Source organism: Oncorhynchus mykiss, chromosome 2 (assembly GCF_013265735.2).
Source record: "Oncorhynchus mykiss isolate Arlee chromosome 2, USDA_OmykA_1.1, whole genome shotgun sequence".
Classification (NCBI taxonomy): domain Eukaryota; kingdom Metazoa; phylum Chordata; class Actinopteri; order Salmoniformes; family Salmonidae; genus Oncorhynchus; species Oncorhynchus mykiss.
Window position 1 is genome coordinate 74,354,630 of NC_048566.1, and position 16,508 is coordinate 74,371,137.

General features: G+C 48.1%; 1 protein-coding gene across 3 annotated transcripts in view; it reads right to left on the reverse strand.

Annotated features, from left to right (window-relative positions):
* Positions 1 to 16,508, reverse strand: part of LOC110501892 (FERM domain-containing protein 4A) — a 191,986-nt gene that overhangs the window by 113,393 nt on the left and 62,085 nt on the right. The window contains exon 1 of one of the 3 annotated variants that reach the window (XM_036955499.1): positions 4,841 to 5,477. The exons of the other annotated variants lie outside the window; for them this stretch is intronic. Within the exon in view, the coding sequence (XP_036811394.1) occupies positions 4,841 to 4,906 (66 nt within the window). The 5' untranslated portion in view covers positions 4,907 to 5,477. Of the gene's footprint in view, positions 1 to 4,840; positions 5,478 to 16,508 lie in introns of those variants that run through there. 3 annotated transcript variants of the gene reach the window in all.

The following is a 16,508-nucleotide window of genomic DNA, read 5'->3' on the forward strand; positions in this document are numbered from 1 at the left end:
CCAGAAATACATACAGACACATACAAAAATACAGTGGGGCAAAAAAGTATTTAGTCAGCCACCAATTGTGCAAGTTCTCCCACTTAAAAAGATGAGAGAGGCCTGTAATTTTCATCATAGGTACACTTCAACTATGACAGACAAAATGAGAAAAAAAATCCAGAAAATCACATTGTAGGATTTTTAATGAATTTATTTGCAAATTATGGTGGAAAATAAGTATTTGGTCAATAACAAAAGTGTATCTCAATACTTTGTTATATACCCTTTGTTGGCAATGACAGAGGTCAAACGTTTTCTGTAAGTCTTCACAAGGTTTTCACACACTGTTGCTTGTATTTTGGCCCATTCCTCCATGCAGATCTCCTCTAGAGCAGTGATGTTTTGGGGCTGTTTGCTGGGCAACATGGACTTTCAACTCCCTCCAAAGATTTTCAATGAGGTTGAGATCTGGAGACTGGCAAGGCCACTCCAAGACCTTGAAATGCTTCCTACGAAGCCACTCCTTCGTTGCCCGGGTGGTGTGTTTGTGATCATTGTCATGCTGAAAGACCCAGCCATGTTTCATCTTCAATGCCCTTGCTGATGGAAGGAGGTTTTCACTCAAAATCTCACGATACATGGCCCCATTCATTCTTTCCTTTACACGGATCAGTCGTCCTGGTCCCTTTGCAGAAAAACAGCCCCAAAGCATGATGTTTCCACCCCCATGCTTCAAAGTAGGTATGGTGTTCTTTGGATGCAACTCAGCATTCTTTGTCCTCCAAAAACGACGAGTTGAGTTTTTATCAAAAAGTTATATTTTGGTTTCATCTGACCACATGACATTCTCACAATCTTCTTCTGGATCATACAAATGCTCTCTAGCAAACTTCAGACCGGCCTGGACATGTACTGGCTTAAGCAGGGGGACACGTCTGGCACTGCAGGATTTTGGTCCCAGCTCTCTGCAGGTCATTCACTAGGTCCTCCTGTGTGGTTCTGGGATTTTTGCTCACCATTCTTGTGATCATTTTGACCCCACGGGGTGAGATCTTGTGTGGAGCCCCAGATCGAGGGAGATTATCAGTGGTCTTGTATGTCTTCCATTTCCTAATAATTGCTCCCACAGTTGATTTCTTCAAACCAAGCTGCTTACCTATTGCAGATTCAGTCTTCCCAGCCTGGTGCAGGTCTACCATTTTGTTTCTGGTGTCCTTTGACAGCTCTTTGGTCTTGGACATAGTGGAGTTTTGAGTGTGACTGTTTGAGGTTGTGGACAGGTGTCATTTATACTGATAACAAGTTCAAACAGGTGCCATTAATACAGTTAACGAGTGGAGGACAGAGGAGCCTCTTAAAGAAGAAGTTACAGGTCTGTGAGAAATAGAAATCGTGCTTGTTTGTAGGTGACCAAATACTTATTTTCCACCATAATTTGCAAATAAATTCATAAAAAATCCTACAATGTGATTTTCTGGATTTTTTTTTCTCATTTTGTACAGGCCTCTCTCATCTTTTTAAGTGGGAGAACTTGCACAATTGGTGGCTGACTAAAAACATTTTTGCCCCACTGTATGCACCCAGGCCCACATATACACACACACTAACATTTATCTCAGTCAAACAATGCTGTCATACTCAGACACTATAACTCAGAGATTGTCTGTTGTTATGCTTACATGTCATTCGATTAAACAATTTCTATTGACTGTCACACAGCTCATGGTGTTCCTGTGTTGTGCTCTTATCTGTTCATTCACAACCACTCTTGTCTTTTGCTATCTGATAATTTGCTCATTTCACACCCTCTCAGGTAGGTCACAAACTCAGTGGTGTATGTGTGTGTGAGAGAGAGAGAGAGAGAGAGAGAGAGAGAGAGAGAGAGAGAGAGAGAGAGAGAGAGAGAGAGAGAGAGCGAGAGAGAGAGAGAGAGAGAGAGAGAGGGGATGAGCTGAGAGAGAGAGAGAGAGAGAGGGGGGAACTATATCCCTCCACGAGGGCTTTACCCTTCATAATGACTTCACCACAGGGGAGTAGGAGGCCACTGCTCTGCTCCCTCTGTCATTATTCTGTGGATGTGCATTTTTGCTATTTATCACAGAAAGGTGATGAGAATAGGCCAGCCACACACACACACACACACACACACACACACACACACACACACACACACACACCTAGGCATTACAGTATATCCTATAGCCCACATTTCCAAGTTCAAATACAGGTATTCTTGTTTCAGAGATTGTGAGATAGGAGAGTGGGAGGAAGGGAGAGGAGGAGAGATGAGACGGGTGTCTCTCTGGTCTTGCTTTTGGGTATGAATTGACGGATGAGAGAGTGGGAGGTGGGAGGGAGAGGAGAGAGGAGGGAACTCAATTAGACTGCAGGAAGGTTGAATGCCTTTTTAATCCTGCAACTTCATCTCCTGATGTGACTGTCAGCCACTGTGCTTCTACATCTGCATTTCTTGCTCTTTGGGGTTTTAGGCTGGGTTTCTGTATAGCACTTTGTGAATCTGCTGATGTAAAAAGGACTTTATAAATACATTTGATTGAATTTGATTGATTTGTAGAAGACAAGATCCTGTATGGTCTCATTGTAGAGACAGAAAAGCCACCTATCCCTTGGTTTTACATCCGTATTCTCTAGCAACACCCAATAAGTTGTATGTTGGTTTCATGTTATCACAGCATCATATCATAAATGGAGAGTATTGGTTTTAGAATAGTAATCAGGGAACATCTGTGTCCAGAGGTTCTTGTTGCTACAGTATATACATTGTCATGTAGGTTGCTATCTATGGTGCTTTGCTATGTGAATGACCAATCCCTTTCTTAGTGTATAGTATAGTATTGTGGTCTGACAGCAAGTTCATCACAGACTCCACGTGGACACACAAAATAATGCTGTAAAATACAATTGACCATACATTGAGAAATGCATTGAGATTCTGAGATTATAGTATTTGCATAATAATCTGCCATTTTCAAATGGTATGCTGGTCCATCTATAATGGAATGTTGCTTTGTAGGGGAATGCATATTGCAATGGTACTTCTATGTTCTAGACTCTGTTCCTATAAAACAAGTGGACAGATATATTGTGCCAACCTGAAACTGACCCTGTTTCTCTATGTTAGATAAATCAGTCACTCCTGTAGGTCTCTGCTAGCCTTACTGAATCATTCATATAGAGTACTGGAATTATGAATACAGTTACGCTCTAATACCCACTCTAACATAATGCTAAGAATGTCTCAGTCTCAGACACACACACACACACGCACACACACACACACACACACACACACACACACACACACACACACACACACACACACACACACACACACACACACACACACACACACACACAAACAGCCAGCGTAATGAAGTACATTGCTTTAATGTACTCTGATACTTCACAGGACTCTAATGGTGTCAATTTACGACAATACTGTATATTCCCTAAAGAGAGGCAGTAACACACGCACCTATACATGCAAAACAGGGAGAGCCCACGGTATGCATTATTGCCTATACTAGTTGGAGTAGAACTGGCCTCTCTTCAAGTACATGCAGGGGTTTGTGCTCGTTTGTATGTTTGAGTATGTATTTGCTTGCGTGTGTGTGCGTGCGTGCAAGTGCATAGTGTGTCTGTGTGCGTGAGCGACTCTGTAGGTGTTTATGCCGATCGCTCAGAGCAATTTGAATATTTATAATAAAGAACAAACCGGTAGCTATACCTCTGCATTGTAGCCTCCTGGAGCAATTAGAACAAAGAAATAAGGCTGCTAATGATGATGATGATGTGAGGAAGTGTAGAGGAAGGACATGTTGTCTTCCTGCCTGTCAGTTTCCACCTCACATGTAGTGCATGAATAATAGTCCCAACACTCCCAATACTTACCGTCCTTGTATTACTGCCAGCCTCAAACAAAAACACACACACGGTACTAACTAGAATCATATCCACATTATCCAATTACATCAACATTTGGTCTCAATTGATCTCAAACTTCATATCGTGAAACGTTCTACTGACATCAATGTTGTGTTGATGTACTCACATCAATGTTGCACTTACGTCAAAGTTGTACTGACTTCATTGTTGTACAGGGATCAATGTTGTTCAGCTCAGCTATCAATGGGTTATATCAAAAGTTTGTGAGGAAACTGGATTCTAGGCGATATTATTCAATTGTGGCAGAGGCCTCAGCCTGCAAACGATTTGAAGAAGAAACGGCACTCATTATAGAAACAATCAAAGCTACCAGGGGAAAGTCATATTTACATCACGCTTGTGTGTGTGTGTGTGTGTGTGTGTGTGTGTGTGTGTGGGGGGGGGGGGGGGCATACTCAGTGCATACTCAGTGCATGCTACAGTCAATACCACTGGTGTATACTACTATAGTTTAATGACTTCACTCTTCTATTTGCCGATTAGTCAAACATCTGGACAGGACATGAACATATGCTGGCCTCTGGCCTCAAACCACAATTACACCGAGGAGAGAGATGGAGAGAGTAAAAGAGAGAGAGAAAAAGAGAGGGATAGGAAGAGAGATGGGTATTGAAGAGAGAGAAGGAAATGGTAGATAGTGATAGGCGTTTGACTTTAAAAGCTTGTTATTAAAACCATTCAATGGAAAAGAGCCTTATAATATTGAATAGGAGGAAAGAGAGAGGGAAGAGAGAGGGAAAAGAGAGAGGGAAGAGAGGGAAGAGAGAGGGAAAAGAGAGAGGGAAGAGAGGGAAGAGAGAGGGAAAAGAGAGAGGGAAGAGAGGGAAGAGAGGGGGAAAGAGAGGGAAAGAGAGGGAAGAGAAGAAAAGAAAGCATTTGTGTGTCTACTTACGAATACGTCCATGAGCATGTGTTCCAGAGTGACCTCTAGGTCCTCCAGTCGTGCTACCAGTGTCATTGTTCTTCTGATCTAGAACCTTTAGAACCTGTCCAGGACAGCTTAGAACACTCCGGTATAACGTTTATACACAACTCCGTATCCTTCGATCATTCGTGTGGCATTCAGAACGTTCACATACCACACAGAGAAAACACAAATGATCTCAAGGAATGTGGAATGTCATGTATGTCATTCACAGAATCCCTTCATAAAACACACAGAGCTAATGTTCAGCAGTCACACCAATTGTATCTGTATCCAAAGAGTAAGTCCTTAAGAAGCAAAGTTCTCCAGAGCCATATCCACCAATCAGCTCTATCTCCAACGAAGAGGTGTCTCCATATGAGCCATATGAGTCACTGTCAACAACCAGACCAGAATTTCTCCATGGAACTATAGCTGTGTATTCCTCTCTGAGAACAGATCCTCTGAGAACTGAGCACTGGTCAGACTGGCTGACTGGCATAAAGAGGGCAGAAGGTGGGACTCCGAACTGCAGGGAGCAGACGGCGAGGAAGATGAGGAAGAAGATAAGGAGGAGAGGAGCATGAGACTGTATGAGACACAGATAATCACAGAGGCGGCTAAAATGTGATTCTCTCTTGGTCAGCCTCCTTTTCTTCTCTTTCTCTTTCTGTCTCTCCTTCCCGTTTTTGTCTCTCATATCTTTCTCACTCAAAATGATGATGAGTCTCTCTCTCTCTTTATTTCCCTCCCTCTCTGTCTGTGCCCTTTCAGGGTCTCGGTCCACACTGGAGGTCTTTGTGCAGAGTGTGCGCCTGGAGCAGTTGATGCCCATACAGGGTGCTCTTGGCTGGGGTGAGATCCCTTCACACGGGGTCTCTATCAATAGGTCTTTGTGGCTCCTCATTAAGGCCTGGACACCACTGCTCACAGAGAAACACCAGACAAATACAAAGACGGCTGAGTCTCTGTGTGGGTGTGTGTGCTGTGTGTGTGTGCTGGGTCTGACTGGAGCCTTATGTAACATGGGGATAGATGGAGTAAAGGGGTAGTGAGTACGAGCAGTGGAGGAGAGGATAAGCGAGGGAGGCAGGGGTTGGAAAGAGGATTAAAAGGGAATAGGCCCGAAGGAGAAGAAAAGGAGGGGGTGAAGGAGAGGAAATTGGAAATCGGAGACGTCAGCGTGGGTTGTTTTTGTTTTTGGGGGGCGGGCCCACTGCAATGTCATGTACCCGATTCTCACTCTGCCTTTAACCAACTCTGATCTAAAAACAGAGAGACAGAGTGAGTCAGAGGGACGGGGGAAGAGAGAGGGAGAGATAGGGGGATGTGGGGTAAACAGAGAGACAGAGTGAGTCAGAGGGACGGGGGAAGAGAGAGGGAGAGATAGGGGGATGTGGGGTAAACAGAGAGACAGAGTGAGTCAGAGGGACGGGGGAAGAGAGAGGGAGAGATAGGGGGATGTGGGGTAAACAGAGAGACAGAGTGAGTCAGAGGGACGGGGGGAAGAGAGAGGGAGAGATAGGGGGATGTGGGGTAAACAGAGAGACAGAGTGAGTCAGAGGGACGGGGGAAGAGAGAGGGAGAGATAGGGGGATGTGGGGTAAACAGAGAGACAGAGTGAGTCAGAGGGACGGGGGAAGAGAGAGGGAGAGATAGGGGGATGTGGGGTAAACAGAGAGACAGAGTGAGTCAGAGGGACGGGGGAAGAGAGAGGGAGAGATAGGGGGATGTGGGGTAAACAGAGAGACAGAGTGAGTCAGAGGGACGGGGGGAAGAGAGAGGGAGAGATAGGGGGATGTGGGGTAAACAGAGAGACAGAGTGAGTCAGAGGGACGGGGGAAGAGAGAGGGAGAGATAGGGGGATGTGGGGTAAACAGAGAGACAGAGTGAGTCAGAGGGACGGGGGAAGAGAGAGGGAGAGATAGGGGGATGTGGGGTAAACAGAGAGACAGAGTGAGTCAGAGGGACGGGGGAAGAGAGAGGGAGAGATAGGGGGATGTGGGGTAAACAGAGAGACAGAGTGAGTCAGAGGGACGGGGGGAAGAGAGAGGGAGAGATAGGGGGATGTGGGGTAAACAGAGAGACAGAGTGAGTCAGAGGGATGGGGGAAGAGAGAGGGGGATGTGGGGTAAACAGAGAGACAGAGTGAGTCAGAGGGACGGGAAAGAGAGAGGGAGAGATAGGGGGATGTGGGGTAAACAGAGAGACAGAGTGAGTCAGAGGGATGGGGGAAGAGAGAGGGAGAGATAGGGGGATGTGGGGTAAACAGAGAGACAGAGTGAGTCAGAGGGACGGGAAAGAGAGAGGGAGAGATAGGGGGATGTGGGGTAAACAGAGAGACAGAGTGAGTGAGAGGGATGGGGAAAGAGAGAGGGAGAGATAGGGGATGTGGGTGTATGTGGGGTAAACAGAGAGACAGAGTGAGTCAGAGGGATGGGGGAAGAGAGAGGGAGAGACAGGGGGATGGGGGTAAACAGAGAGACAGAGTGAGTCAGAGGGATGGGGGAAGAGAGAGGGAGAGATAGGGGATGTGGGTGTATGTGGGGTAAACAGAGAGACAGAGTGAGTCAGAGGGATGGGGGAAGAGAGAGGGAGAGATAGGGGGATGTGGGGTAAACAGAGAGACAGAGTGAGTCAGAGGGACGGGGGAAGAGAGAGGGAGAGATAGGGGGATGTGGGGTAAACAGAGAGACAGAGTGAGTCAGAGGGACGGGGGAAGAGAGAGGGAGAGATAGGGGGATGGGGGTAAACAGAGAGACAGAGTGAGTCAGAGGGATGGGGGAAGAGAGAGGGAGAGATAGGGGGATGTGGGGTAAACAGAGAGACAGAGTGAGTCAGAGGGATGGTTGAAGAGAGAGGGAGAGATAGGGGGATGTGGGGTAAACAGAGAGACAGTGTGAGTCAGAGGGACGGGGGGAAGAGAGAGGGAGAGATAGGGGGATGTGAGGTAAACAGAGAGACAGAGTGAGTCAGAGGGAGCGCTTATAACCCTGAGGTTTTACCAGGCCTACACACCACTCGGAGCAGAATGATATGCTGTCTGTCTTGTTTAGCAGCATGTCCACATGAAAATGATGGTAGTGTCCCGAACGGATAAATACGTTACGACATGGCCCATTTCCAACAGAGTTTACACTGGGGATGGAACAGGGCTGGAGTGGAAGAAACGGTGGCTTGAACGCTGGACAACGACAAACAGCAAATATTGTAAAAGCTAATGTTTACTTCGCAAATACAGTGCCTTGCAAAAGTATTCATCCCCCTTGGCATTTTTCCTATTTTGTTGCATTACAACCTGTAATTTAAATTGAATTTTATTTGGATATCATGTAATGGAGAGAAACAAAATAGTCCAAATTGGTGAAAAAAAAAAAAAAAACTTATTTCAAAAAATTCAAAACAATAAAAGAATGTGAAAGTGGTGCGTGCATATGTATTCACCACATTCACCACCAAGATCTGGAGCAACCAACCTTCAGAAGTTACATAATTATTTAAATAAAGTGCACCTGTGAGCAATCTAAGTGTCACATGATCTGTCACATGATCTCAGTATATATACACCTGTTCTAAAAGGCCCCAGAGTCTGCAACACCACTAAGCAAGGGGCACCATGAAGACCAAGGAGCTCTCCAAACAGTTTGTGGAGAAGAACAGATCAGGGTTGGGTTATACAAAAATATCCCAAACTTTGAACATCCCACGCAGCACCATTAAAACCATTATACTTTAAAAAAAAAAAGATTATGGCACCACAACAAACCTGCCGCCCACCAAAACTCACAGACCAGGCAAGGATGGAATTAATCAGAGAGGCAACAAAGAGACCAAAGAACACCCTGGACGAGCTACAAAGCTCCACAGTGGAGATTGGAGTATCTGTCCATAGGACCACTTTAAGCCGTACATTCCATAGAGCTGGGCTTTACGGAAGAGTGGCCAGAAAAAAGCCATTGTTTAAAGAAGAAAATAAGCAAACATGTTTGGTGTTCACCAAAAGGCATGTGGGAGACTCCCCAAACATATGGAAGAAGGTACTCTGGTCAGATGAGACTAAAATGTAGCTTTTGGCCATCAAGGAAAACGCTATGTCTGGCGCAAACCCAACACCTCTCATTACCCCGAGAAAACCACCCACCATCCACAGTGAAGCATGGTGGTGGCAGCATCATGCTGTGGGTGTCACGACTCCGACCGAAGGTGGCTCCACTTCCCGTTCGGGTGGCGCTCGGCGGTCGTCGTCCCCGGCCTACTAGCTTCTTTTCTCCCCCTCCTTTATGTGTTTATTGATTACACCTGTTTTGAATTTGGTTGTAATTAGTTGGGCTTTGTCAGTCAGCCCGTTTCTTTGTGCGGGATTGATTATTGTAACCCTGGTGTTTGCTACAGACGTACGTGTTCGTGTATCTAGTGCTAGACTGTTTTCGTTCCCTGTGTCCGGGGCATTTTGTTTGAGCACCCGAAAGTGGGGTGGCCGTGGTTCACCGTGTGTGCATTATAGGAGCACTTTATTGAACTCTCTGCTTTCCTGCGCCTGATTTCACCCTCACGACACCCAGGGCCTTACAGTGGGGATGTTTTTCATCGGCAGGGACTGGGAAACACTCTCAAGTTTTGTGATTTTTTTTTTGTCTTATTTCTTGTTTGTTTCACAATAAAAAATATTTTGCATCTTCAAGTGGTAGGCATGTTGTGTAAATTAAACAAAACAAACCCACCAAAAAATCTATTTTAATTCCAGGTTGTAAGACAACAAAATCTGAAAAATGCCAAGGGGGTGAATACTTTCTCAAGCCACTGTAGCAGGTGTGAAAACAACCCTCATCAGGATGAAAGGGGATTTACCAATCTCTAAATGTGCTATTACACAACGGCTAGATGATTACCGTGTCTGTAAGACATCACTAGTCAATTTCAAACAAATAAAACTGTTAGGAAACATGGCATTGAGATCTGAAAATAACATCTGTGTGTGTGGTCACATCATTAAGAGCACGGTCGTTAAGGGTTCTAGAAGTGGTTTATAACTCTGACCGCATGACCGCAACCACAGTCTACTCTGCTCAGACACTTCAACAATACAACATGTCTGGCAAAAGATCAGTTACTTGATTTTACTTTCCAAGATCACTCTCTCCTCCTCTACTTCTCTACGGCTCCTCCGGGGCCATAGAGACTGATTGATGGTGAACCCTGACCCCTCTCCCTGTGTGATGTCAGAGGTCAGTGAGGCATCAGTTTGGGGTCAGGAGCACTGGGGTGTGAAACACTCTGTCAGCAGCAGCACGTGTGGATGGACACACACACACACACACACACACACACACACACACACACACACACACACACACACATACACATACACATACACACACACACAGCTGCTGAGGGGAGTGCAGAAAAACGGAGATCCATCAAGTCTTTGTTCATCTCTCCCTCTACCACTCCTATACTGTACCTCCTTCTCCTCATTCATCTCTCCCTCTACCACTCCTATACTGTACCTCCTTCTCCTCATTCATCTCTTCCTCTACCACTGTTACGGTGAGTGAATGAGGACCCAAAAGCGAACTAACTTAAACAGAGCTTCTTTAATAACCAAACATAGGTAGGCTCAGATAGACCGGCAGATTCCGACAGGACAGGACAAGGTTACAGCAAACATGACGATAGTCTGGCTCAGGCATGAAACACAACAAACAAGAATCCGACAAGGACAGGAACAAAAACAGAGAGAGATATAGGGGACTAATCAGAGGGAAAAGGGGAACAGGTGGGAGAAGGGGTGACGAGGTAGTCAAGAGGAGACAAGGAACAGCTGGGGGAAAGCGGGGGAGAAAAGGTAACCTAATACGACCAGCAGAGGGAGACAGGGTGAAAGGAAAGGACAGAAAGACACAACATGACAATACATGACAGTACCCCCCCACTCACCGAGCGCCTCCTGGCGCACTCGAGGAGGAAACCTGGCGGCAACGGAGGAAATCCTCGATCAGCGCACGGTCCAGCACGTCCCGAGAGGGAACCCAACTCCTCTCCTCAGGACCGTACCCCTCCCAATCAACGAGGTACTGGTGACCACGGCCCCGAGGACGCATGTCCAAAATCCTGCGGACCCTGTAGATGGGTGCGCCCTCGACAAGGATGGGGGGGGGGGGGGAAGACGAGCGGGGGCGCGAAGAACGGGCTTGATACAGGAGACATGGAAGACCGGGTGGACGCGACGAAGGTATCGCGGAAGAAGAAGTCGAACTGCGACAGGATTAATGACCCGAGAAATACGGAACGGACCAATGAACCGCGGGGTCAACTTGCGAGAAGCCGTCTTAAGGGGAAGGTTCTGAGTGGAGAGCCAAACTCTCTGACCGCGACAATATCTAGGACTCTTAGTTCTACGCTTATTAGCAGCCCTCACAGTCTGCGTCCTATAACGGCAAAGTGCAGACCTGACCCTCTTCCAGGTGCGCTCGCAACGTTGGACAAAAGCCTGAGCGGAGGGGACGCTGGACTCGGCGAACTGAGATGAGAACAGCGGAGGCTGGTACCCGAGGCTACTCTGAAAAGGAGATAGCCCGGTCGCAGACGAAGGAAGCGAGTTGTGGGCGTATTCTGCCCAGGGGAGCTGTTCTGACCAAGACGCAGGGTTGCGAAAAGAAAGACTGCGTAAGATGCGACCAATAGTCTGATTGGCCCGTTCTGCTTGACCGTTAGACTGGGGGTGAAAGCCGGAAGAGAGACTGACGGAAGCCCCAATCAAACGGCAAAACTCCCTCCAAAATTGAGACGTGAATTGCGGACCTCTGTCCGAAACGACGTCTGACGGAAGGCCATGAATTCTGAAAACATTCTCGATGATGATTTGTGCCGTCTCTTTAGCAGAAGGAAGCTTAGCAAGGGGAATGAAATGAGCCGCCTTAGAGAACCTATCGACAACCGTAAGAATAACAGTCTTCCCCGCTGACGAAGGCAGTCCGGTGACAAAATCTAAGGCGATGTGAGACCACGGTCGAGAGGGAATGGGAAGCGGCCTGAGACGGCCGGCAGGAGGGGAGTTACCGGACTTAGTCTGCGCGCAGACCGAACAAGCAGCCACGAAACGACGCGTGTCATGCTCCCGGGTGGGCCACCAAAAACGCTGGCGAATGGAAGCAAGCGTACCCCGAACGCCAGGGTGGCCGGCTAACTTGGCAGAGTGAGCCCACTGAAGAACGGCCAGACGAGTAGGAACGGGAACGAAAAGAAGGTTCCTAGGACAAGCGCGCGGCGACGGAGTGTGAGTGAGCGCTTGCTTTACCTGCCTCTCAATTCCCCAGACAGTCAACCCGACAACACGCCCCTCAGGGAGAATCCCCTCGGGGTCAGTGGAGGCTACTGAAGAACTGAAGAGACGAGATAAAGCATCAGGCTTGGTGTTCTTAGAGCCCGGACGATAAGAAATCACGAACTCGAAACGAGCGAAAAACAGCGCCCAACACGCCTGACGCGCATTAAGTCGTTTGGCAGAACGGATGTACTCAAGGTTCCTATGGTCAGTCCAAACGACAAAAGGAACGGTCGCCCCCTCCAACCACTGTCGCCATTCGCCTAGGGCTAACCGGATGGCGAGCAGTTCGCGGTTTCCCACATCATAGTTACGTTCCGACGGCGACAGGCGATGAGAAAAATACGCGCATGGGTGGACCTTGTCGTCAGAGAGGGAGCGCTGAGAAAGAATGGCTCCCACGCCCACCTCTGACGCGTCAACCTCGACAACGAACTGTCTAGAGACGTCAGGTGTAACAAGGATAGGAGCGGATGTAAAACGATTCTTGAGGAGATCAAAAGCTCCCTGGGCGGAAACGGACCACTTAAAGCACGTCTTGACAGAAGTAAGGGCTGTGAGAGGAGCTGCCACCTGACCGAAATTACGGATGAAACGACGATAGAAGTTCGCGAAGCCGAGAAAGCGCTGCAGCTCGACGCGTGACTTAGGGGCGGGCCAATCAATGACAGCTTGGACCTTAGCGGGATCCATCTTAATGCCTTCAGCGGAAATAACAGAACCGAGAAATGTGACGGAGGAGGCATGAAAAGTGCACTTCTCAGCCTTCACAAAAAGACAATTCTCTAAAAGGCGCTGGAGGACACGTCGAACGTGCTGAACATGAATCTGGAGTGACGGTGAAAAAATCAGGATATCGTCAAGGTAAACGAAAACAAAGATGTTCAGCATGTCTCTCAGGACATCATTGACTAATGCCTGAAAGACAGCTGGAGCGTTAGCGAGGCCGAAAGGAAGAACCCGGTATTCAAAGTGCCCTAACGGAGTGTTAAACGCCGTCTTCCACTCGTCCCCCTCCCTGATGCGCACGAGATGGTAAGCGTTACGAAGGTCCAACTTAGTGAAAAACCTGGCTCCCTGCAGGATCTCGAAGGCTGAAGACATAAGAGGAAGCGGATAACGATTCTTAACTGTTATGTCATTCAGCCCTCGATAATCTATGCAGGGGCGCAGAGACCCGTCCTTCTTCTTGACAAAAAAAAAACCCCGCTCCGGCGGGAGAGGAGGAGGGGACTATGGTACCGGCGTCAAGAGCTACAGACAAATAATCCTCGAGAGCCTTACGTTCGGGAGCCGACAGAGAGTATAGTCTACCCCGGGGGGGAGTGGTTCCCGGAAGGAGATCAATACTACAATCATACGACCGGTGTGGAGGAAGAGAGGTGGCCCTGGACCGACTGAACACCGTGCGCAGATCGTGATATTCCTCCGGCACCCCTGTCAAATCACCAGGCTCCTCCTGTGAAGAAGAGACAGAGGAAACAGGAGGGATAGCAGACATTAAACATTTCACATGACAAGAGACGTTCCAGGAGAGGATAGAATTACTAGACCAATTAATGGAAGGATTATGACAAACTAGCCAGGGATGGCCCAAAACAACAGGTGTAAAAGGTGAACGAAAAATCAAAAAAGAAATGGTTTCGCTATGATTACCAGAAACAGTGAGGGTTAAAGGTAGCGTCTCACGCTGAATCCTGGGGAGAGGACTACCATCCAGGGCGAACAAGGCCGTGGACTCCCTTAACTGTCTGAGAGGAATGTCATGTTCCCGAGCCCAGGTCTCGTCCATAAAACAGCCCTCCGCCCCAGAGTCTATTAAGGCACTGCAGGAAGCTGACGAACCGGTCCAGCGTAGATGGACCGACAAGGTAGTGCAGGATCTTGAAGGAGAGACAGGAGTAGTAGCGCTCACCAGTAGCCCTCCGCTTACTGATGAGCTCTGGCTTTTACTGGACATGAAGTGACAAAATGACCAGCAGAACCGCAATAGAGACAGAGGCGGTTGGTGATTCTCCGTTCCCTCTCCTTAGTCGAGATGCGGATACCTCCCAGCTGCATAGGCTCAGCTCCCGAGCCGGCAGAGGAAGATGGTAGTGATGCGGAGAGGGGGGCAACGGAGAACGCGAGCTCCTTTCCACGAGCTCGGTGACGAAGATCAACCCGTCGCTCAATGCGAATAGCGAGTTCAATCAGGGAATCCACGCTGGAAGGGACCTCCCGGGAGAGAATCTCATCCTTTACCTCTGCGCGGAGACCCTCCAGAAAACGAGCGAGCAAAGCCGGCTCGTTCCAGCCACTGGAGGCAGCAAGAGTGCGAAACTCAATAGAGTAGTCTGTTATGGATCGATTACCTTGACATAGGGAAGACAGGACCCTGGAAGCCTCCTCCCCAAAAACAGATCGATCAAAAACCCGTATCATCTCCTCCTTAAAGTCCTGATACTGGTTAGTACACTCAGCCCTTGCCTCCCAGATTGCCGTGCCCCACTCACGAGCCCGTCCAATAAGGAGAGATATGACGTAGGCGACACGAGCAGTGCTCCTGGAGTAAGTGTTGGGCTGGAGAGAAAACACAATATCACACTGGGTGAGGAACGAGCGGCATTCAGTGGGCTCCCCAGAGTAACACGGCGGGTTATTGATTCTGGGCTCCGGAGATTCGAAAGCCCTGGAAGTGGCCGGTGGATCGAGGCGGAGATGGTGAACCTGTTCTGTGAGGTTGGAGACTTGGGTGGCCAGGGTCTCAACGGCATGTCGAGCAGCAGACAATTCCTGCTCGTGTCTGCCTAGCATCGCTCCCTGGATCTCGACGGCTGAGTGGAGAGGATCCGAAGTCGCTGGGTCCATTCTTGGTCGGATTCTTCTGTTACGGTGAGTGAATGAGGACCCAAAAGCGAACTAACTTAAACAGAGCTTCTTTAATAACCAAACATAGGTAGGCTCAGATAGACCGGCAGATTCCGACAGGACAGGACAAGGTTACAGCAAACATGACGATAGTCTGGCTCAGGCATGAAACACAACAAACAAGAATCCGACAAGGACAGGAACAAAAACAGAGAGAGATATAGGGGACTAATCAGAGGGAAAAGGGGAACAGGTGGGAGAAGGGGTGACGAGGTAGTCAAGAGGAGACAAGGAACAGCTGGGGGAAAGCGGGGGAGAAAAGGTAACCTAATACGACCAGCAGAGGGAGACAGGGTGAAAGGAAAGGACAGAAAGACACAACATGACAATACATGACAACCACTCCTTTACCTCCTTCTCCTCCTTCATCTCTCCCTCTACCACTCCTCTACCTCCTTCTCCTCATTCATCTCTCCCTCTACCACTCCTATACTGTACCTCCTTCTCCTCATTCATCTCTCTCTCTACCACTCCTATACTGTACCTCCTTCTCCTCATTCATCTCTCCCTCTACCACTCCTATACTGTACCTCCTCCTCCTTCATTCATCTCTCCCTCTACCACTCCTCTACCCCTTCTCCTCATTCATCTCTCCCTCTACCACTCCTATACTGCACCTCCTTCTCCTCTTTCATCTCTCCCTCTACCACTCCTCTACCTCCTTCTCCTCATTCATCTCTCCTTCTACCACTCCTATACCGTACCTCCTTCTCCTCATTCATCTCTCCCTCTACCCCTCCTCTACCTCCTTCTCCTCATTCATCTCTCCTTCTACCACTCCTATACTGTACCTCCTTCTCCTCATTCATCTCTCCCTCTACCACTCCTCTACCTCCTTCTCCTCATTCATCTCTCCTTCTACCACTCCTATACTGCACCTCCTTCTCCTCTTTCATCTCTCCCTCTACCACTCCTCTACCTCCTTCTCCTCATTCATCTCTCCCTCTACCACTCCTCTACCTCCTTCTCCTCATTCATCTCCCCTCTACCACTCCTCTACCTCCTTCTCCTCATTCATCTCGCCCTCTACCACTCCTCTACCTCCTCCTCCTCATTCATCGCTCCCTCTACCACTCATATACTGTACCTCCTTCTCCTCATTCATCACGGCACACCATTAATAGCCCAGTTATACTCATCTACATGACAATCTACCATTACCCATATTCCTTAACATGGGGGAGTTGGGCATAAAATCTCTCGTTGCACATGTAGTAAGTTGGCCTGCATGTGGAGAGTTGTAGCATTGAGTGGTTTATCAGCTGGTAGGTAAGCCAGGCAGATTGGAGAAGAGTTTTGCCCCCTATAGCAGGAAGATCACACAACAACATGACCTGGGGTGACACACACACATACTTGCGTCCACACATACTATACACACAAATACAGACACACACACACTCTTTAGACCACCTAGGGAGA